This window comes from Sturnus vulgaris, chromosome 7, assembly GCF_052056855.1.
Source record: "Sturnus vulgaris isolate bStuVul1 chromosome 7, bStuVul1.hap1, whole genome shotgun sequence".
Lineage (NCBI taxonomy): Eukaryota > Metazoa > Chordata > Aves > Passeriformes > Sturnidae > Sturnus > Sturnus vulgaris.
The window spans coordinates 10,321,064-10,343,873 of NC_142249.1; the positions used below are offsets into that span (position 1 = coordinate 10,321,064).

Here is a 22,810-nt window from a genome sequence, read left to right on the forward strand (position 1 = left end):
TCGATGTTTTCTATTGATTTTCATCAGTAACACTCAGAGGTACTAACTGAAACTGTGCTGTGCATTTCCAAGGGGTTACTGCAATTTATCACAGTTCATTAGATCATAAATTCTTTGAAGCTAAGGGCTATCTTTTTGATGTTTGTGCAGCCTCTAGAATAATGAGAGAGAGGCTGTAGGTGCTACCCTGATGCAAATAGTCATAGATCAAAGCTCAGAATAAGTAGGCAGCAGAAGACCTTGGACTTCTCTCATGAGCTTTCTTCTCAGTTGGGATAATTAAATGATAATGCAGAAAAGAAACGGGTGACTTATTATCCTCATCTTAAAGATAAGGAGCTGAGGTAATACTGAAGATTTTCCACATATCTGCCCCAAATCTCTGTTCTCAAATCAGAGCCCAAATTTTGAACTCTGCTTTCATGCCTTGAGCTCAAGATTAAATGTCTTCTCAATACCTGCTCTCTCAGTGAAAAGGATTAGGTTGCTATTTAGGGAAGACTCCAAATCCTTATGTGAAGGATTTTTAAATACAGTATCAGAATTTTATGATTCTATGTTCACCTGATGATATTCATATCACTATAATGATCTAGACGAGATTAATTTTACCACTGCAGCACCAGACTGAGGTCTTTTATTGGAAAACATAATATTTTTTATGAAGTAAGAAGTGAAAGCTGATATTTTTGTTGGATTAATTGCCATTTTAAAATAATTTACAGATTACTTTCCATCTCACTTATGTTCTCCTAAACAGTTCATCTAAGATGCTTGTCTGATCTGCTGGTGAATCTAAGGTCATGATAATGGTGGTTTTATTTCATGTCTGATGTTGTCAGATTGAAAATATTTCTGCATTTTGCTACAGTAATCAGTCTAATAAAAAAGATCAGTTTTCTAATTTTTACTGTTCAGCAGGAAGAATATTTCCTGTTTCAGTTGTGCTCTGTAAATTTTTTTGAATGATAATAAAAAAAAAGAGACACTTTTCTGTTCCAAATTTTTTTTTCAAAATTTGGCTAGGATGAGAGTAATGTATTTAAAAAAAAAATAAACTGTTAGGGATATTGTTGAAGTGCCTGAAGGCCAGGTGTTGAATTAAGGTGATCACATCTGTTTTATAGCTGTCTTTTATGAGAGATGATGTGTAAAGAAGGGAGTTTCTTCTAAAAAACTGATTAACAAGAGGGAGTATAGACAGTCTCATAAAACAGAAATCACAGAGGAGACACTTCCAATTCCCTGGAGGAGAAGTGAAAGATCCAGTGCAGCTAAAGCAATGTAAGAAGTGCTTTTCTTGTTGAGGCCCACTGCCTGAGTTGTATTTGCTTCCAGAATCTGTGATGGCATTGAAGAAAAGGGATTTAGGGTAGGGTTTGTGTTGTGTGAGCAGCACATTCACAGACAATGAGCAGAGGTATGGAAAGGGTGCATTTCCAGCCTTGGAAAGGAAGATTGCCAACATGTTTGTGTTTTCCTATGAATATCCTGAATGCAATTCCCAAAAATCCTTGAACAGCTTACCTTGTTCGTGGTCATGAGCCCATAGGAGATGAAAACACTCTTGAACTGCTGTGGTTGAGGAGCCATTTCCTCTCCAGCCCTGCTCTTCATTTGCTTTTTCAGTTTGCCTCCCAGCTGTGCTGTCTTGTTGCTATTGTCTCTTATCCAAATAATATTTTCCAAATAATCAAAGCACCCAGAACCAGTGCAGGTTGCCCTGTCCTTTTTCTTTTATTCCAAGATACCCACTTAAATATATTTTGTCAGAACTTAAAAAATGTTGCAGTTTTAAGGCCATGGCTACTGCTCTATTTTGTTCCCTGTGTATTTATTTGCTACATGGACCTTTTCTCTGCAGAATTAGTTCCTTCCACATGTAACTAATTTGATTTTGGCTTGGCTATTCCAGTCAGATATTCTCTGAAAATTTCTGGGTGTGTTCTGTGAATATAGCAACTGAGAAAGACGTCTGTATGTGTCATTTGTATAAAATTACCAACATATTTAAAGAAGTGAATAGATCTTAGGAAGTAGTTTCTAGGAACAAAGAAAACTAATTCCTTTTTAGTTAAACACAGACATTTTCTTGTCCACCTTTATCAAAATGCTGATAATGACTTTCTGTGAATATAGCATTTAATGTACATGATCCATGTGATTGTGGATTACTCTTTGTATACTGACTCAACATATTTTCCCACTGAAGCTACATTACTAATAAAACATTAGACTTATTCTTTACAAATTAAGTGGTTCTCAGGAAATCTACAGTTTAGGAAAAAAAAAAACAACCAACCAATGAAAAAACAACAAAGTTTCACACTTTGTGTTCCTGTCCTTTAATTCTTTTCAGCACCTCTGCCTGCCCCATGGTGTCTATTATCTTGCCTACAGAATATATGTACAAATTATTTACTACACCCAAAGTAGTTATGTTACTGGATTTTAAACAGTAGATGATCATCTCTGGTAATGATAGCTTAAAAAAAAAAAAGAAATTGAGACTGTTCAAATTTTAGGTCTCCCTGAAAAGCTTCCGAAAACGTATATTATATTTCCAAGCTGCTAAAGCATTAGCTGCACACATTCATGGCTCTTTCTTCAGAAAAGCTCTTTTCTGGTGTACTGCTTGTCCTCTGTTTGACAGCACATCGATTCTCTGAATCAAGAATTAAATCAGGAGTCATTTATTCTAATTATGGTGCAGAAAGCCTCGCAGTATTAAAAGTCCTGATTCAGAAGCAATGCAGTGTCCTTAAAATAGGCCATTTCGTATTTCACATTAAACTGGAAAAGGTCTTTAATAAACTGAGAGTCAGGGACAATAGTTATTTGTTCCTATTACTGAGGCTATTTGTGTTGGAATGAGGATTTTGTTCCTAACTGTGGCTTCTGTTTTTTGTCCCACAGGGAATTCCTGTTTCTGTGTTTATAATGTCATTGCATGTTGCCATGGCAAAAGTGTGATAGTACAAGTTCAGTATTATGTTAGTCAAGGACAAGGGAGTAAAAATTAGATCAAAATAAACTTTAACCACAAAATGGGAAATGTCTGTGGAATTTCATCTCTGCTTTTATAAGATATTGTTAGTCTTTTCTGGTACAAAAGAATAACTTCAATACTTTTAAATTTGTATTTATTAACATATATATACTATATATATGTCTATAAATCCATCTCAATTTCTTCCAGAATTTGTAGAATTTATTTATATTTAGCAGAGGAAGGCTGTAAGAATTTTGTGTCCAGCTTTGAATGCTCAGAATTGCACAATCCCACCTTGAATTGGCACATGGAAACTCCTGGCTGGTCTTGTACTGTTGTTATGAAAGAAAGAATCTGAAGCCTGTGCTCAGAGCCCTTCCTAACAATGAACTCATGTGGGAAACATCTCTTGGAAGCAGCAGCTGCTCTCAGTGGTGTCATGGCCTGTTTGCTCCCCTGGCTCAGAGGTGCACCCCAAAAGTTCTGAGTGCATCGGAATGCTGCCAGTTTTAGAAAGCTTCACCTTATTGGTAGAGCAGAGTGGTTTTGTCAGGTTTCTTAATTAAGATAGCTTTTGTTATCAAATACTTGACAGCATATCTTGGTTCTTCATAAGGACTTCGTCTCAGTTCAGTGTCCACTCTTTTTTTGGGAGATAGACTTAATATTTGTAACGGGAAAAAAAAATCATCTTGACAGATGGAGCTTAACAGAGTTCAAATTTCAGCTTGCTGTATTTTGTTAAAAAAAAAAGATGGTTTCAGGATGCTAATATAGAGCCAACCAGTAGGTGCTGCATTCAAAGGAGAAGTGGGATGATGATAAGCAAGGTGTTAATTCAGCAGGGCTGAATTGTCAAACCAGGACAGCAGCTTTGGATGGCTCCTGCTGGGTGTTCAAGTTGCTGTGAGAATAGCAGCACTCGGGATCTTCAGCTTGCTGTTCCTTTAATTGTAGCATTACACTGGAGAGGTGTGTGTTTTCTGAGGGGCCAGTGGCTATGGAAATCTGTCCTTTCCATTTGGGAGTGCTGAAGACGACCATCTTTAATCTCAGCTTGGGTAGAGTAGTGGCTTTACACAAGTAGTAACAATTAAAGGTTTTCTGTACAGCAGTGCAGTGAAGTTCCTACTGAATGGCCAGGGTGGCTGGCTGGCATCTGAAGAGGTTAAGGGGCAAGTGAAGCCAAGTAGCCTCTGTGTTCTGGAGTTTCTGACACTACATTTCCTATCTGTACAAAGACTGTAGGAGTTGTTGCAATTTTTGAGTTTTTTGTTTAAGGTAAATTAAATCACTGCATTGGCATCTGTTCATGGAAATAGAAAAAAGCAGCAAATGTTATCAAACTTGTTACATTAAGATATTTGCAAATATCTAGGACTTAGTAAAAAGCCATGTTTTGCTACATTTAAGGGCCTACTTCGGCTTTATAATTTTCATGAAGAAATGATGCTTGAGTTGCATTGAGTTGCTGTGGTGCAGAGCTAAGTTTGTCTAATAATGAAGTTGTAAAGCTGAAAAATCTGTCCAATTATTATTTATTTCTGAAGCTGAAAATTTGATGTATAAAATAGTGAATGTGAATTATTTTTAGGCGGCTTTCTTCAGTGAAGGCGAATTAATTTTTTTTTCTGGAAACAATCCCATCAGGAATATACATTTTCTAAATTGAGACATTCAAGCAGTGTGATGTGTCATCAGTGAGTATCAGAGGATTTTCACATTTGAATATCCTTTCTAAAGGAAGTGTCCAGTTTGATAATTAGGTCTGTTTTTCCTATCTTGATACAGAATGGTTCTTGTGCACACCTTCACTGAATATTGGCTCAACAATAAAAATTCTTACACAACTGAAGATATGTTGTATTTTAACCAGTCAGTTTAGAGATGCCAGTTCTTAATTTTTGGAGGTCACAAACTAAATGGAATCTAAACTAATATGAGAGTAACAACAGAGGGTTGCAGGAGCTGGCAAGGATGTTATTGAGCATCTGTGGTTGGATAGCTCAGTCATTTTCTACACAAGTCAGAAGCAATTCAGGCCACATGTAGGGTCAAGCTAGATCACATTAGTCAATACTATGCCCATTTGATGGATTTTCTCCTGGTAGTTATCCTTAAACTTTCAGGCAGTATCCAGCTGTGCTACAAGAGGCTCTGCAGAGTTGATGAGTAGTGGCAGAGAAACCCGAGACAGTGATTTGATGCTGTTGTTTGGTGTAAGTGTCAGTAGTGTGTGGATTGAAGTCAAAGAGCTGTAATAACTTGAGGATGGTTCCTTTGGGTTACTGACAGACATCTCCTGCTGCACTAAAAGGATCTGACAGTTTCTCTTACCAAAAACCCCCAGTCTTTTAACGTGTAAAAAGCTAAAACTGGAAACACAGACTATGTCCAAATTTAAGCACGATAGCTCAGTCTTGGAAATGTGTTATTCTTTAGTTTACTCCATCATTTTATCCAGCCTCTGAGCACAGGATTCCTGCATGTGAAGGCTAAAGAACATTGCAACACACAGGAGGCAAGAATGCTGTCCAAGGACCTGAGTGACCCAGTCACAGCCAGGGAATATATGATGAGAAATTGTTTTCCAGTGATGAATTTGATCTCGCTGCCAGTTTCTCCTGCCCTTGTTTATTACATGTCAAATGTTATCCTTGGTTTTATTTATCAGCTATGGGAAGTGCACCTGGGATTAGAAGGAAAACAGACCTTCAGCATGATATACTACTAGTGTTAGCATCACTGCCATTCATGCACTGGCAAAGTGTTCCCTTTGTAAAGCCTTTTCTCATGCAAAGTTTTTAAGAATTTTCCACAAGTGACTTGATCTTGCTGGCCGTTTTAGCTCCAAGCTGAACTATCCCTAAGACATATCCCTGTTACCCTCCTGCTGCTGCTTCCTCGCTCAGACATGTAGTGAGCAGTCAGCTCCAGCTAACAAGTGTGTGGAGCAGAGCCAGGGAAATATTCCCATCAGTGCCTGGGGTGGGTGGGGGTCAGCCTGGGGTAGCTGTGCTGCTCTCAGCCTGTGCCTGGAGTCCGGGTAGCTGCAGGGTGGTGTGGGCAGTGGGACATCAGTGCCTCTCTGATCTTCAGGTTCAGCCTGACAGCTCTTCAGGGCACGGCTCAGTTTGAGATGTGCTTCTGAAGCGCTGGGGACACTGATGGGCTGAAGAAGTGCTGGCTTTTTTCTCTTGTACAGCTGGTGTTTTCTGTAGTGACAGTCTTGACAAGATACATGTGTTACCTTTCCTACTCGCTTTCTGTATTCCAGCCTGCTCTTATCTCCCTTGTGTTGGTCCTAGCTGTATTAGCATTATTTTATCTTTACAATTAGATGGTTTAAGACAGAGCACAGCTGTGATAGCTGTGTTGCAATCAGATTTGATTTTTTATTTTATCCTTGTTGAAAGCCCCCTTAGTATGTGACCACACTGGAAAGGATTTAAATTTTGATCATTTTCCAGGTGTGTCCTAAACTCTTCTGAAGTTCTGCTTACAAACAAGCTGGTTTTGGTAATACAAACATATATTCCTTTTATGGGACTCGAGGAGGAATGTGACCTTGTGTACTTATTCCATTTTTTGGCCTTTAGGGTTGCACCAGGCTGGATTCAGCTGACTTGGCCCACCTGTCGAATTTCTTCCAGTCAATGGCTCAATAATTTCTCTTCTTGCCATATCTGAACGTGGGTTAGAAGGCAGGTGTAGGCAGGATTAGGGCTGCCACATGTCCTCAGTTTCTCAAGTGTCTTTGCCAGAATATTTCTAGGGATTCCTGTTTCCAGACATCTGGGCAGGAGCCACATCCAGGTGAGGTGCACTACTCCAGGGAAATGTCTGTTGCCTCTGTCTGTTCAAAGCTGGGTTGGGCTTTAGTTATCTAATAATTTTCTTTATTACTGATTAATAGATCCAGACTGAAGGACTGAAATTACTGCTTGTACATTTGATGGTGGAGAGCTCTTAATTAATGTACTTGTGGAGAATAGAAGAAAGTACAAATTAAGCCAGTGGGGCTTTTTGAACCTAATTATTTTATGATCTTTTCTGTAATGCTCTCTTCTTTTTCCCCTCAAATATTTCAAAAAACTTAATCAATAGATTTTTCTTTCTTCATATCTTAATTACTGTAAATATTTTCTATTGAATACCTTTAGATAACCTTTTCTTTTTTTATATATTTTTAATTGTGCATTAATCTTCTTTTCCAGTAGTGCTTGAACACTCCCTCAAAAAATAGAATTTTTTTCCTGTGTCAGGGCCACCATTTGTGCAGACCATTAGATGTCAGACAAGCAGGGGATATTCAGGGAATGTGCTGATGTCTGTGCCACTTTGCTGCCTCATACTCCCATGTGGTGAGTTGGATTTCTGCTCTCATTTGAGTGGCAATCATGCCTGGGAGTTGTTTTTAAGGTGGCACTAGGAAAGTGCTCTCCAAAGGGGAAAAATCTAAACATGTATGTGCTCTGGCAAAAACATGTATTTGTAGAGAACTGAGGAAGCTTCTGCAGGTGAGGAACTGGACTGTAGGGTGGGGAAAAGAGAAGGAACCCAAAATACAAAGTATTGTTTATTTCATGGTCCTTGTCCTTCTGCTCTTTGAGTGATGGAGAAGCTCACATGGGCAGGGCTGAGCAAAAAGTCTGCCTGGGCTTAAGGAGTGGTTAACAGCTTAGACATTTGCTCAAAACTGGTCCCACTTCTCTTTCATTCTTGTTTTGTGCACCGTTGTTCTGGTGTTCTCACAATGTGGATATATTTGTCTTCCTTTCATCAGTAAATCAGCATTCCTGTAGAACTGAGGAGGTAGAAGGAGCTAATTTGTCAAAAGCTGGCAGCAGGTATCCAGTAATTTTGCATTGTTTCTTATCCTTTCTTTATTGTATGAGTTTGGTAAGTACTGTTTTCGTATAATTGCATTTAAGTCTGCATAAAGGAACCTTTAATGTTCAGGAATTTCAGAGTAAAAAATAAATGTGGCACTGTAAAAGACTGGAGGTTTTTTTTAAGATTGAGATGTGATGACAAAGGAAAACAGATGTTGTTTTATTATTAAAATATCCTACACTGCTCTCTACTGGAAGAGTGGGAGTCTACATTATATATTTGGAAGTACACCTATTTCTTAACCAAGAGTCAAGTTTATTAATTCTTTTTTACTCTAGTAAAGCTAATTTTTCCTAAGCATGGATAGAGGTTTTTTCACCTGTAAGTTTTGAAGAAAAGCACCTGGATGTGCTTTGCATGTAAAGCCAATAAAATATTGAGGGTCAAAATCTAAGCTGCCAGGGAAAGAATTACTGGAGAGTTTCCTGCTAATGTCAAGGGAAAAAAGTGCACAGCTAACCTTAACAATTTACCTGGCCTTACTAAGAGCTGTTGGGCACATCAAACAGCAGCAGACTTGTCACACACATAAGGGTTTCTGAATACCCGAAGTTGTCTTACATTTGAATTGGCTTTTAATTGAGCCAGCAAAGCAAAATATTATTTACCTTTATATAGCTTCTCCAGACAAAGTACAAGTCTAACAGCAATTTTAATAATTTCACAATGGAATTGGACCAAAAAAAAGTCTTGTTCATGTTAATTCATAGGGAAATGTCACCTACATTCTGACAAAAATATTCCCCACAAAGGGTCTGTCTGACAGCTTGTTGTGTAAGACAGCCCTCCTGGCCATTACAGGGCTGAATTTTCTCTCAGTGATACAACCTCTGTTGATTTAATATATTGAAATAGTGTCTATTAATTCTTTGCAGGTGCGTTATCTTGCAAGTCTTTGCATGTGGAATGAACACATCTGGTTGTCTGCTAATATTAGATTAGAAACAGTTTGATCTGAGCTGTTTGTCTTGTATGTGGCTGGCCAACAGCTCACTTTCTTCATGGCAAACATCAGTGTATGTTAAAGGAACTCTTAAATGGTTCTGAGTGATAGGATCTCTTGGCCTCATAAGAGTTATTTCTGATTGCAGACAGCTGCAAGTGAAATGAGAACTAGTAATATATTAGGAAAATAACTGCTCGTCAGTTTTCTAGGGAATTTGTTTGGAAGAATGGCAGACTGCAGTGAAGAATGTGTGGTAAAGAAAATTGCTTTAGCTTGCTATGCTATACAAAATATTAAATGTGATCTTCCAACTTTTTCAAGTATCCAATGAAAATTCAGTATGATCATGAACTTATTCTTATACTAAACAATACATAAATATTTGATTCTAGTCTCATGCCTAAATTATGTATTGTGTCTCTTTGAATAGGCATATTATGCATGGAGTACAGCAGCCTCAAGAATAATCTTTTTGCTAGTTGCAGACAGTAAATAGATGTAGAAGTCATGTGTAAACATTTTTCAGCTGTATTATGTATGTGTAGACGTTACTTATGTAAAGAACACTTAAGCATTTAATGCGTTTATTAGTTGGCATTTAGGATTAATAGTGAATGATCTGAAGGGAAACTGTTATTTTCTGTTTCCCTCCTCTGCAGTGAAGTGTAGGAGTTGTGTTAGTTTGACTCTGAGGAACCACTTTGGTTTCATATGCTCGTTTTCCTGCATGAGTCAAGCTGCAGAAGGGAACCTCAAATGCTGAAAACAAACACTGACCTGCCAAAGTTCCCATCTAAAATTCTGGATCAGTACTGCTTCCTAAAGGAGCCTGGGCTTGAAAAGGGAGGTTTCACATTTGCCCCTTTTGCTTTGAATTTTTCACTGCAGAAACTCTTCCATGCTGAATAATTGTATTATTTATGCCACTGGACCAACCTCCTGATATAACAAATATGTGTTTGTGTGAGATGTGGTGGGAAAAATCTGCTGAAAAGACTATGATGAGATGGCCACCTCCCCATTTCATGAGGGTGGCGAGTTAGTTGTCAGTGGCTCCCCTAGAAACCCTGGTGGCAGCGTGTGCCAGGGATTGTACAAACGGCGTGGTGACCTTGGCAGCTGAAGCCCCAGCTTTGCAAATACATCTGTTTGCTTGGCTTAACTATTGTGAGTAATACCACAGTAATTGGTACCTAATATTAAACGGAGAGTGATGATAGATGAGATGGAAAAGGTACAGGGCAGATGAAAGAGCAAGCAATAAAAAGCCTCCCATTACAACATCAGCTGTTTGTTAAGCCTTTATTGCATAGTCATTCTTTTGTTACAAACCTGTCTTGGTCTGAAATTCTGTCTATATTTTTCCCCAAACAGAACAGTTCAATTAATACAAATATTCAGAATATTTCCCCTTAATTGCTGGTTTTCTTTTTATTACTCTTACCAAGAAGTTAAGAAGGGAGGTCAAGCATGAAATGTGTAAGCAATTTGAACACATCTGAATTTTAAAAAAGTACAATTGCAATTAAAAGTTAGAAATAGATACAAACAGTGCAATCCATAGTATATCCTTGTAATTTTTCTTGGTATTAGCACTTAAGCTACAATCTTGTTCATATATCTGGATTAAACATGTCTTACTATATTTTCCTATGCTTAATAGTTTATTATGCCCATGCTTGAATGCCACATTCAGTTCAAAACTGCTGAGAGCAATAGAAATTTCCGTGGTGATGCTTAATGTCAAAACCAACACTCATGTGGAAGAGAGTGAATGGCTTATGGAATTCTGGTGGGTTATGTTCCATAAATGCTGATACAAGACTCATGGTGTTTCTATATTCTTGGTTGTTTATTTCTTTTCTTACTTGCTGGGCAAACACAATGAATTTTTTCTTCAGGTTTTGTCGGTCTTTTAAAGTGCTTTCAGCAGTTTATCTTTCTGTTTAGACATCTCCCTTCTCTCCATGATCATAAATGGTAATTTCTGGTTTGGGGAACATTACTATGAGCTTTAAAATTCAGTGACATTTAACAGACTTCCCAGCTGTGGCAGAAGCTTAATTTGATGCTTACATTTTCTGAGGCAGTAATGTGAATTAGCATGAGGTACAAGCCTCTGGGAAAACTGTATTTGTGGAAGATACTGTTTGTGGAAAGATTGGTCTGCTGCTGGGATTTACTGTATGCAGCAAAGATACCTTCATCCTTCTTGAACTGTGAAGCAGGGGAGAGAGCTGGGAGGAGAGTTATGGGGAAATGATTGTTCCTTTCTTAGCTTTATCAGAGCTCGGCCATGTGGATGGGAATAAGTAAATAAAAGATGTAGGGCAGCCCTGTGCCCTTCTGGAGAGGCAGCATAACCTGGAGCATCTTTGTGTGCATGACCCAGTTCCACCTGGGGCCTGGCCCTAAATCTGTATTGAGAATTACTGGGCTGCTTACACTGATACTGGTACAGCCAGTCTGAAAACAGCACAAGGATTAGGATACAGCCATGGATGAAGCATGTGTCCCAGTTGGCAGCTTCTCCATGGGCAGCAGTGACCTGGGCTCTGCTCGTTGAGCCTTGCCCACACCTGCAGCTCTTGTTTCCTGTGTTTCTGCTGGATTCCTGCTCTGGGAATCACATACCTTGAGCTGCTCACAAACTTACAGCATTTTTACTTCTGCCTCTTGTGTTCTGCCTGGAGTGGTGCATATAAGTGTGCTTGTGTGCAGATATCTGCTACTGTTGGTGTTTCAACCTTCCTCTGAGACTCTCATCTAATCTTACCTAGTGGTTTGGGGGTTTTTTGCTCATATATTCACTCATCTTTCCCTTTCTGTCTCTGACACGTGCAGTGTCCATCACATGTAAGAATCATTCTTCCTTCTGCACGTGCATTTTGTGCAGCTATCACTTTTCCAGCCAAGATCACCCCCTCAGTCTAAAGTCATTGGAGATGTTGCATGAATGTCATCAAATCAATAGCAGAGCCTTCTGCTCTGTTATTCCAAACCCTCAGTCTCCTGGCTGGAGAATGGTAATAAAAGGGAATATTGGCAGCAGATGTGCGTGGTGTTTTGATTCACACCCCATTTTCAAGGTGGCACATTGCATTTCAGAGTCAGTAGCAAATGTCTAATGAGGCTTCATTACTGGTGGAGCTGCACAGTTTCTTTGCAGGAGTACCTTGAGTGCACTGACTACACTGAACACGTTTGGAACGTTCAATAGAACTAAAAAAATTGTCTGTATCTTGGCAAATTTAAATTCCTTTCAAAATGGCTAGGACTTAAAAATTGTACACACCTCTTTGTGTCATGGTACACAGAAAACTGTACTTTGGGGAAAAAAAAGAGGTGGGTTTTTTTTTTTTCCTAGCATTATTTCAGCATAGACATGTACATGGTGTGACTTAACTGTACTTCAGTCTGAAAACTGGGCAATAAAAAATCAATTAGTGTATTACACAGATGGGTTTTAGGCAGGATTGTCATACCTTTTCTAATAGTGCAGTAAAGGCAAGTGTGACTGTACAGAAAATAAAAGCATTTCAGTGTGCAAATAAAGAAATAAGGTCCCTTTGCAATATTATGCTTTATATATGAAAAGACATATGTTTGTTTTTTATTAAAACCTTACTTGGTAAAAATATGAATTGTAATAGAAGCTACTTGAATATGACTCTTGTTTTACCTAAGTTGGAGCCTAGTTCCCTTAAATCTATGAAGTTACTATACCAAGCAACTCTGAGAGAAAAATCAGTTATTTTAATTTATCTTATATGTTTTATTAATTTTTTAGTGACGTAGTCCAAATGATTGGCTTGTGTCAATTAATGGGAAGTATCCTCCATCTGTATTTTGTATGCATTTTTCCATTATTTTCTTAAGAGTTATTGCCAAAGTGGTAATTTCCCTGTGGGAAAAGGTACTTGAACCTCTAATTTACAGATTTGCATAGGATTTTTTAAAGTCAATTTTGATAATGCTAATATTAGTACAGAATTGAATTCTTGTTATTTTCATGATTAGAAATAGCTGCATGAAGGCTTTTTATTTATCAACTACTGAAACAATTACCTTTCCAAAATGCTGTTTGAAAATAATTGGAAAATAAGATTACTAAAGTTGATTAGGCCTTTAAATGCATAAATGACTGCTCATCTTTTCAGTTTCTAGGCAGTACAGAAGTGGAGCAGCCCAAAGGCACAGAAGTTGTAAGAGATGCTGTTAGAAAATTAAAGGTAAGAATTTTTAATGAAACATAAGTGGAATGTACTCTTTACCTCTCTTCACAACTAAGACACTTTGTAGGCCTTCTAGGTGAATTCACTGGCTCTAGAAGTAGTTGCTTTTACTAATCTCATTGATGTGTAGGCTCTTCTTTATTATGTCTGTGTGATCAGGTGTTCTGCTGTGTACAGTATTTAGTTGCCTTACAGATCATGCAATTACTCAGAAATATTTATAAAGTTAATGTACTTCAGTGGGTAGTCCTTCTTTTTCGATTTTTTTTTAGGACTTCATTAATACAAATGGACGTAGCAAGAATTTGTTTTAGCTGCCACCCACCCCCACCTGTGGCTGAGAAAATCACACTTTTGCAGATTCCTCTTGGTTACGTGTGCTTGGGCACCAAGGGACTTGGTGGACAGCTAAAAATATCCGAGTGCAGTGACTTTTGGAGGGTTGTCTTCAGTTAATGTGGCTTTGCCTTGGCTGCTGAGGGTGAGCTGGTGAGCTCAGAGCTCTTCAGACACAGGAATTCTCATTGTCCCAGTCCACCCCACTGCCTTGCTCTGTGGAATTGCACTGCTTCATGCTTAGCTGCTCTGAGCCATTGGCACTTCAGTTTATTTAGATGTAGAAATCTTTTTCTCCCTGCTACTGCATTTTTCATAACAATTTTGCAGGCTTTTCATTATTCTTTTAAACGAGTTCCTTGGAAATGGGCAGGAAATAGGGGGAGTCAGTATTGAAAAAATTGTGTTATTACCATACTAAAGAAATGCAGAAAGGAAACATGAGGCTTCTCATGTAGCTCAGCTTTTCAGGCTCAGTTTTCCCTTGAGAAAGCCATCTTTACAAGATGGAACCTTATTAAGGTATTGAAATATATTCTTTGCTGTTGTTTTCACCCTACCAAAATAGCTGCCTTAAAAGATTCATTTAGTTGATTCTTGGAGTGTTTTGTGCCAAAAAGACTTTATTGTGCTGCAGTTAGTCATTCTTGCTTAGCTGTTTTCAAGTGTTTTAGGCTAAGTTTGGGCCTTTTTTAAGCATTGCAGCATTCCATCAATGTGTGGAAACAAAATGTTTGGGTTTGTGTGCACCTTGTGTAGTTTGTCTTTATAAAATTCCAGTCCCCCTAGCAAAGTTAGTTCTGTGCAGTGATATGTCACAGTGATCTCTTGCTATGGAGCAGCTGTGCTTCTGTTTTAATGGTGTTTTATTGGACTCCTGTGTAAAGCAAATGCTGAGTGTCTCACTCAGGCTGGCCTGGGCTCTCACTGATCACTGGAGGAGGCTTTGGGTGGGTTGAGTTCTATGATTTCACACATGGAAACAGTTCCCTCTGGGAGCAGCTCCAAGAAGGATTTCAAATAACTGCCCTCAGAAGTGTGGGCAGAGCCAGAAATGTTGTGTATATGTTAATGGTGTCACTGGAGGATGTAGATAACCTGCTCCAACTTTCTACACACATCCCCTAAGTAAACCAGCTTGGACATAGAAGTCTGAATAGGTCCTGCCAGAATTACATTATTTTCTTCGAGTTTGGAATTTTGGAGCTTAGATATCAAGTACTGCATGTGATCTTACATAATCACAAGTTTATTAGAGAACTTCCAGAGTAAATAAAGATGACTTTCGGAAGGACTTGAAAAATCTTGGAACAGAATGCAGAGAGCAACGAAAACACTTTTATGTTTGAAACAATCCTCAATTAATTGAATACTCATTTGAAGACTGACTTACATTGTGCATCTGTAGCCTTTGAAGAGAAGCCTGGAGGTACTGGATTTTTTTATTAAGCCCACATCTGTAGCTTGTTTTTAGAAAATGCTAATTGAAAATTTTTAAGCAATGAAAACAGCTTGAAAAACGTTCATATTGAAGAATTATAAAGTTGTTTGAGGGTAGTAGAGTTTTTAAAAGACCATGTAGTTTCTGATGCCATATTGATATTTTTAAATTATCTGAATTTGCTTTTAATTGCGATGTTATTAATCATAATTTGATTTTAATTAAAATTAATAGCTATCAGAAAAACAACTGACACTTTTCTACTGTTTAGAGCTATTTTTACAGGTGACATGCATCACTCTAATAAGCTTTTGAAGTCACATGCTTCAAGCAATACACAGACCGTGAAACACAGCCACCACAAAGCATTTTTCTTAAGCCCCCATGTCACCAAACTGTCAGAGTCAAGATTTGATATACAACTGTTTACTTCTCTAAATCAAAAGCCCTTAACTCAGCACAAAGGTTTGGGTTGCCCAGCACAGAAACTGCAACTGCCATTCCACAAACTGATTTTTCCCAGCAGATGGAGCTGATGTTCTACAGAAACATAAAATATCTTGGACAAACTTTTTTGAGGCTTCGTTCTACTTTTATCCCAAATACGACTTTTACATTTTCCTGACAAGTTTTCTGGGACAGTTGCAATTAGAAGATAGTTTTTTTTTTTTCAAGCAACTATGTTTAATTTTTCTAGAGGATTCTCCAATGGTTTTATCTACATGGGATTTCCCCTTGTGTTTTCCAAGTGCTTGGAGCTTTACTGCAGGACAAAGAAATTTGAACACTCATGTTTTACAATGTGTTTATTTATTTGTAAGATAAGGTGAACTATTATCACAATTTATTACAAACCATGTTTTCCTTCAGGTTTTCTAGTCAAAATTATTTCTAGAGTGAAACAAAAACTAAAGCACATGGCACCCAGATGCTGTATCCAAACATGCCTATGGTACTCAAATGTCTACATGTTGTCAAATCACACTTAATTTTATTGAGTGAAATGATTACTTTCCTTGATTAATGAGGTTTGTAACTTGTCGACCAGACTGTAAGAATGAATTTGATCCTTCTTATGAAGTGTAAGAAGGGTTGCCAGAGGTGGGAACAGGTAGAAGGAACAGCGTGACAGATGGAAGGAGCAGCATAACCAGAGCAGAAAGCTGCATGGAGGAATGTTAGGGAGAAACCAGAATAAACACCTGAGTTTTGGGCTGTTTCTTCTACATTCTTCCAAGGGATGTTTTTTTGAGGGCCAAACTTAAGGCTTTCAATTTGTTATCCTTTTTATCTTCTGCTTTTCTTCTGTAAGTGGAGATGACCAGACAAAACGCAAATAGAATGAATCACTTTGAAACAACTTGAAATTTTCATCATGTCCTTGACCTCTAAGGATACACAAAGTGAAGAGTGCTTGTTCACACACTTCCACACATGCAGGAATGCTGTCCTGCTGCTGCCCTTAAAGGACCATCCGTGGATATTGTTCTGAGCTCTCTTCCCTATTAAAGCTCAGTTTCATTTGCTGTTGAAAGGGCAGAGGAGGGTGGAGTACAGAGAAGCTTTTGATACTGAGATAGATTTGCAGCCAAGCCTTCCAGCCATGACTGCTCTCTTTGAAGTACTGCAGAAAGTGGGATTTGTGGTTCAGGACCAGTCAAGGACATCCTGAAGACCAAAGCAAGTCAGATGAAAAAAGCTGAATAAGAAAATACCTGTTTACCCTGCCTCTCAAAAAAACTAAAATTAAACCCTGCCCTCACCCACCCCCCCCCCCAAAAAAAAACCAACCAAACCAACCAAGCAGAAAAAAAAAATCAAAACCCCAACAAATCCCCAAAACTCCATGCCACCAGACAAAATAACCAAAAGGACTCAAAACACCAACAACAAAGCAGCCCACCCCCAAATAAAATAAAACATAAAAAATCTGTCAGGAAGCTATAGATGGAAAAAAGACTGCACTGTATTGTCTTCTACACTGTGGATCATAGATTGGTAGCCCTCCTCTCAGCCCAGTGTGTATCTGGAAAATAAAATACAACCTGTTCCACAGAAATGTACTTCTGGATGGCTTTTTCCCTACTTTTATGATTATTGAGAGATTGATTTTTGCATATCAGTGGCCTTTTCATCCTTTTCCTCCTCATGACAGCTATTTTTCAGAGGCTATAATTTCAATATGTACACATCAAATGTCCATGAGAGTTTGGACCATAATGGTGACATGAAGGCACTGAAAAAAAAAAAAAAAACACAATGAAAATGGGGCATGTTGGGTTTTTTTCAGACATGTTTCCTTACAGTGAATGTTGTAATGAAAAATGGAGGAAAAGCATCTTCCCCAAGACAGGTTACAGAGATGTTTCCCAGCTTATCCAATGGCCCTGCCCTAAACCAGGGCTCTCTTAAAGTGTGAAGTGCAATGTCTCATTTGTCACTGGTCGCCTGCATTAAATGAAGGAGTTGAACCTCTCTTCCCTGGGATGAAGATTAGCACCCAAATAGCAGGAACATCTCCCTTTTGATGTCTCAACTATTTTTAATTAAATCTTGAATCATGCAGGGAGGTGTAAATATTAAAGAGAAGCACATAGTTTTGATTGCATGGCTTAAATTGATTTATAGATATATAGAAATAATTGGTCTTAACAATTAATTCTTTAGCTCCAGTTCCTGGCTCTCTTGAAAACATGTTTTTTTTTTTTTCTCATGGCATTTTTGCTGATTGTGGTTTGCTAAGACTTGATGCTTAAACACATCAAATTTAATTTCAATAAGACTCCTAGAGTACGCATTTTCCCCTGCTGCTGGGATGTTACAAAATATACGAGTGGTTTTTTTTATATTTTTAAAGCTAAGTTAAACTGTAGAAAATAGTTTTATTTGTATCTGTTCCTTTTCCTAAAAAATGCAATGAAAATATAATGTCAATTCTGAAGCAGTTGAACACAAACTAGCCCATCCCACTGAGCTGGACCAAACCTGGGGTTCGTGCCTGAGAAAATTATATGTATAAACTCACAGTTTAAGAATTTGGCCTGTCGTGTCTCTTCCCAATCCATGCTGTGATTCATTATAATTTTATATCATTTTCCATTTTAATGCCAATGGGAGGCTGCAGATTTTTACCTTCTTAAATAATCTTGTTACTGTGTGAGATACAAATATTATTACTTGGTTTTAAATGTGTGCTGATAGGAAGATATAATGTTTGTACATCTCCCAGGTCCAGAGGTCCCTTGGTAGAAGGAGTGACTAGAAATAAATAAGAGAGTAAGTTCCTGATACCTCAGTGGTGGGATGTGCTGTTCAAACCCTGCACGAGTTTTGAGAGGTGGCTGAATGTGGCATTCTGGAAAATGTCAGATATAAAAGAAATTGCTGATCAGTATCTGTGTGTTATCTGTTATTGCACAGGGGCAGGAAAAATACTAAGCAAGGCACTGCTACAGCTTTTCCAATTAATCTTTGTGTGCTGTTGACTGTACACAGTAAACCTTTGATTAAAAAGCTCATTTGTCTGGATGTCTGTGTGGAAGAGCTTCTTTTGTGATTGGTTTCTTTCACCACTGGCCTGGCTTTGATATTTTATGGAGCTTCTTAAAGTGGGTTTTCCAGCCCTCTGCTAACTTTGGTAAATCTCCTGTGATTTTTTTTTCTCCACTTTTGTCAACATCCTTCTGCATTTGAAACCCTCAGCAGATAACATTTGAGTATTTTCTCACAAGCAGCTGATGCAGTGTGGCCACTGTTGTCATCTTAAGGATTTCTTTGAAATACCTTCCCAGTTGTGGTTTCATGGGAAGGTCGTCAGTTAGTGGAAGTTTTACTATATTATCAAGATTTCATTTTTCCACCCTCACAGGATAGTCTTCCAAGAACCAAAGTTAGTTGCCAGGTGTGGGATTTTGCAGGGTTGCTTGTAGGAAAACAGCAGGCTCTGTTGGGATACCAGTCTGTGGTGGTCTGGTTAGTGATGTTCTCTCTGTTATTTACCCCTTCCTCAGTCTTTGTGCTCTGCAAGCTTCTTCTGTAACCATTTTAGATTTCAGATCATTTGTTAGTTTTCTCCCCTTTTTTTCCCCCTTTTATTTTTTCTGCCTGCAGATTTTATCAGTAATTATTTTTCTCCTGGTCATTGTTCAATAATGTCATGCTTAAGAAATAAACCCTGCTGGAATACATTAGAAACATATCTTCCCAATGACAATTTCCTGTTTATAACTACATCTGGAGACTAATGTAACTAACTTAACTCATACTTTCTTTCTATTGCTTCATTTTCTTAAATATAATGGCATACAAAATGCAGATGCTTTGTCTACTTGGATAAGTTGCATTTTTTGTAAAATATTGGTCATCGTTAATTTAATCTCACTTGAATTATCTAGTTCTTGAACTGGATTTGTGGTTTTTGAGAGTGGAGATGTGGTAGGGTCAGTTTGTTCACCCTTTTTTTAGAATTGGCACAGAACTGCCTTCTGGAACTTCCTCAGTGTTGTAAGTCTTCTTGACTACTTGGAGCAAGCTTTGGTCAGCTGTTCTAAAACTTGTGCAAGTTATTCACATCACTTACTTTAAAATCTTCCTCTTTAAAACTTCTTTTATTTAAATACTGCAACTTTTTCATGTTGTAGCTGTTGTTTGAGACTCAGATGATTGCTGTTGGAAAATCAGGCATTCTATCACCATTTTCAATACATGCCGTGAGTTTAATGCAGTAAAGTCAAATATTATTTGTGCTTTCTCTTCCCTACTGCACAGAAATATTTGTGCATGGCTTGTTTGCAAAGGGACGTTTCCAAAAGGTCAGGATTTGTTCCAGGCTGTTTCAAGCTGAGTTGTGGCCCAGGGTTATCTGTTCCATGGGTGTCTTTCTGGGCACTGGTGGGAATTGAGCTGTCCAAACTGTCCAGGTGATCCTTGGATTTTGTGGTCATTACATTTAAGCTGGCAAAGTGCAGAGTACTGAGAAAAGGGATCACACACGTCCTCAAAGTCCCACCCAATGAAGGGACATCAGGAAATTGCAAATCAGAGAGGAAAGCTGGTGGAGTGCAGCTAATGAATAAATGCATGATCTGAAAATTATCTGAAGACACTTTAAGGTTTATATTTGTCTTGGAAAAAAAAATCTGTGCTAATAAAGCAATGGTTGCCGTGTCTTTTTCCTCTTTAAATGCAGACTTAGAAGGCTAAATTTGCAGTATAAAATGTAGGATAGATTTTGTGTAGTTTAATGAGTGTATTTTATTAAATAAAATCTATTATTTTTTCTCTAGTGAATTTTAATTGTCCTTTGGAGTCAGCAGATGTCATTGACCAAAATGCATTAAACCAGCAATTGCGATTTTTAAAATTTTATGTTCTATGAAATGTCTTTTAAAGAAATTAAAATACGCATCTGAAATGGCACACCTTAATAATAATATAGGAATTCATGAGCATTAAAAGTGTATATAGCAAGACATGGGCTTGAAGTTAAATAGGCAGATGGGAAAATGATGTTACAAGAGTCATATACATGATGCTGAAGAGGCAGAACTAGAAATTATATTTTCTTGACTCTCAACTAATTTGTTTTCACTACTAACTCATCCTGTATGAACCTTTATAAAATATTTGGCCAATTACTGTAGCAGTTCTAGATGTTGAAATGCAAAATAGGTATTTATATTTCAGAGTTGGTTTTGAGAATAGCAGAGTGGTTTAGATGTGGGATAGTTGTTTGAGGGTTTTGGGGTGGGGAGGGTGCTGTTTGTTTTACCAAGTGTGTGATACTTATCAGCTCTTGGGGTGAATTAATCAGTAGTGAAGTGTCTGGGTAAGTCCTGTTACTCTGTGAAGTTAATAGGATTAATTATTAATTAATGTTTAGCTATTAAAGGTCCAATAAGTACACATTCAAAATGAGGAATAAAATAAAACAGGTTCATTTTGTGCTTTTAGGATAGTTCTCCAAACTAGTTAATAATTTGCCATGAATGAAGCTGCTCATAATCAAAAGGAAATGAGATACACAGTCATATTGTGTAAAGCACTTGTGTTATAGGACGATTTTCCAAGCTGGAAAAGGATCAGAGCCAAAATCCAAACCCTGAACTATCATGTAAATGAATATTTAATTGTAATCAGAGTTTTTAAGGATTTGTGGGAGAGGTGTCAGTTGGCTACAGCCAAGCAGTTCACGATCACAAGGCAATTCAGGCTTTTGTTTTCCAGGTCGGGTAGGACAGCACCCTTGGTGACACCCTAGATCCTTGATGGCACTAAAAGCCATTGTCCACACTGAGACCTGGCACAGAGTGTTTGTACTGGTGGGGAATTACACACCCAGTTTATTCTTGAATGGGAATGTTGAGGACCATGTGCTCAAACATAGAGCTCTGAGGCAGAGACTCCAGCTTCTGGTCTCTAGTGGATCACCATCCTTATTGATGCATTTGAAAATCCCATTCCAGGCTCTCAAAGACTTGAGAGCAAAAGGGCAACATTTTGCTCTGGTAACATAAATTTGCTAGAAAGGTACCCATATTTAAGGCCCTTCATAACTGTCATGCAGGAGCAAATTTGATATACTGGGCTGATTTTCATAGGTAGTGTTCATGAGAGGAAGGTAAGTCTAGAAGAGGGGATGGGAAATGTATTGGATAGGACAAATCACCCAACCCAGTCATATAAACTGCTGTCTCACCATCATCTAGTGGGCTGCAGGCAGAGAAATTCTGAGAATAAAATAGGTCAAGTATTTCTTAGGCGTTGACAACTGTGCTGCTTTCAAGCTGATTCTGTTTAAAACAACTGATGGAATATCTTAAAGGAACATCTGGAAGTGCCCTCCATGCATGAGTATGGAAGTGAGTTTAGAAATAGTGGGGTGTGGAAAACACACCAATGCTCCTTGCTCAACAACCAGGCAGCTGCTAAACTGAAGCTGCTCTCAAAGAAATTTAGTGCAAAATCTTCAGTTAAGTGCACAAAAAGCAAATAAGTGTCAGGGGGAACATGCTATATAATTTTAAAATACTTCTTCCTGAATTTTAGGAGCATTCTGTAGGGTGCAGTTAGAAATTCTGGTCTGTGCCCAACTGAAACTCTTGGAATAGTTGGTGTTGTTTATGGGAAACTTATTGCAGAAGGAAGGAAACAACTTGAGGTGGAGGGAGTTGAGAGAAAATGAGAATTAATAAAAACAAATAAACTTCCTATTAACCTGATTGCTGTTATGTTTTTTGTGTTTCAGTTTGCAAGGCATATCAAGAAATCTGAAGGCCAAAAGACACCCAAAGTTGAGTTACAAATCTCAATTTATGGTGTAAAAATTCTCGATCCTAAAACAAAGGTAAGAAACTTACATGGGTTTTTTTCATGCTAAGCTAGTAAATATTTGTTTCACTGGTTTTAAGGCTTTCATTATTTTGTATTTTTTAAGGTATTGCAACAGAAGCCATTATGTTGATGGAAGAAATCTTCCAAAATACCATGTTTTGTTACAATACCTGGGTGACATCTTCCCAGGAAGGCACATGGTAGTCCTGAAGGCACACTGTAGCTTATGTGGCATTCAAATTTTTTAATCCTTTTACAGCAGGGCTTTTAAACTTGGAGGAAGATGAAAACAATGAGCTAAATAAATGCTAACACTTCTTATGATAAAAAACCTTTCCATATACGTGTTGGTGATTGAATTTGGTGGATTCTTTTGTTCCTGCTTCTTAATGATGGAATAATTGGTGCATTCAGGTGGTGGCAGTGCCTTTTCTCAAATGGTAGCTGTAGTTCAGTGCTCCAGATGCTTGCAGCCCACTTTTGCTTCAGACTCTTTACACAGCCAGAGCTCAACAGTTCATACATAAGCAGAGGGGACACGAAATATCCATGTCAAGTTTAACTGGAATTTTTTCATCTTCCTTGTGCTGTAGGGCAGACTGGGATGCTTAACCCCATATCCTGGCAAAAAC

At 38.1% G+C, this 22,810-nt stretch overlaps 1 protein-coding gene across 8 annotated transcripts in view; it reads left to right on the forward strand.

The window, feature by feature from the left end:
* The window catches only part of GULP1 (GULP PTB domain containing engulfment adaptor 1), a 144,015-nt gene that overhangs the window by 90,037 nt on the left and 31,168 nt on the right, over positions 1–22,810 (forward strand). For 6 of the 8 annotated variants that reach the window (XM_088167765.1, XM_088167768.1, XM_088167766.1 and 3 more), the window contains exons 5-6: positions 12,995–13,066; positions 22,093–22,191. In XM_088167765.1, coding sequence (XP_088023891.1) covers positions 12,995–13,066; positions 22,093–22,191 — 171 coding nt within the window. The remainder of the gene's footprint in view (positions 1–12,994; positions 13,067–22,092; positions 22,192–22,810) is intronic. The other 2 variants (XM_088167767.1, XM_088167769.1) reach the window with 1 other exon arrangement.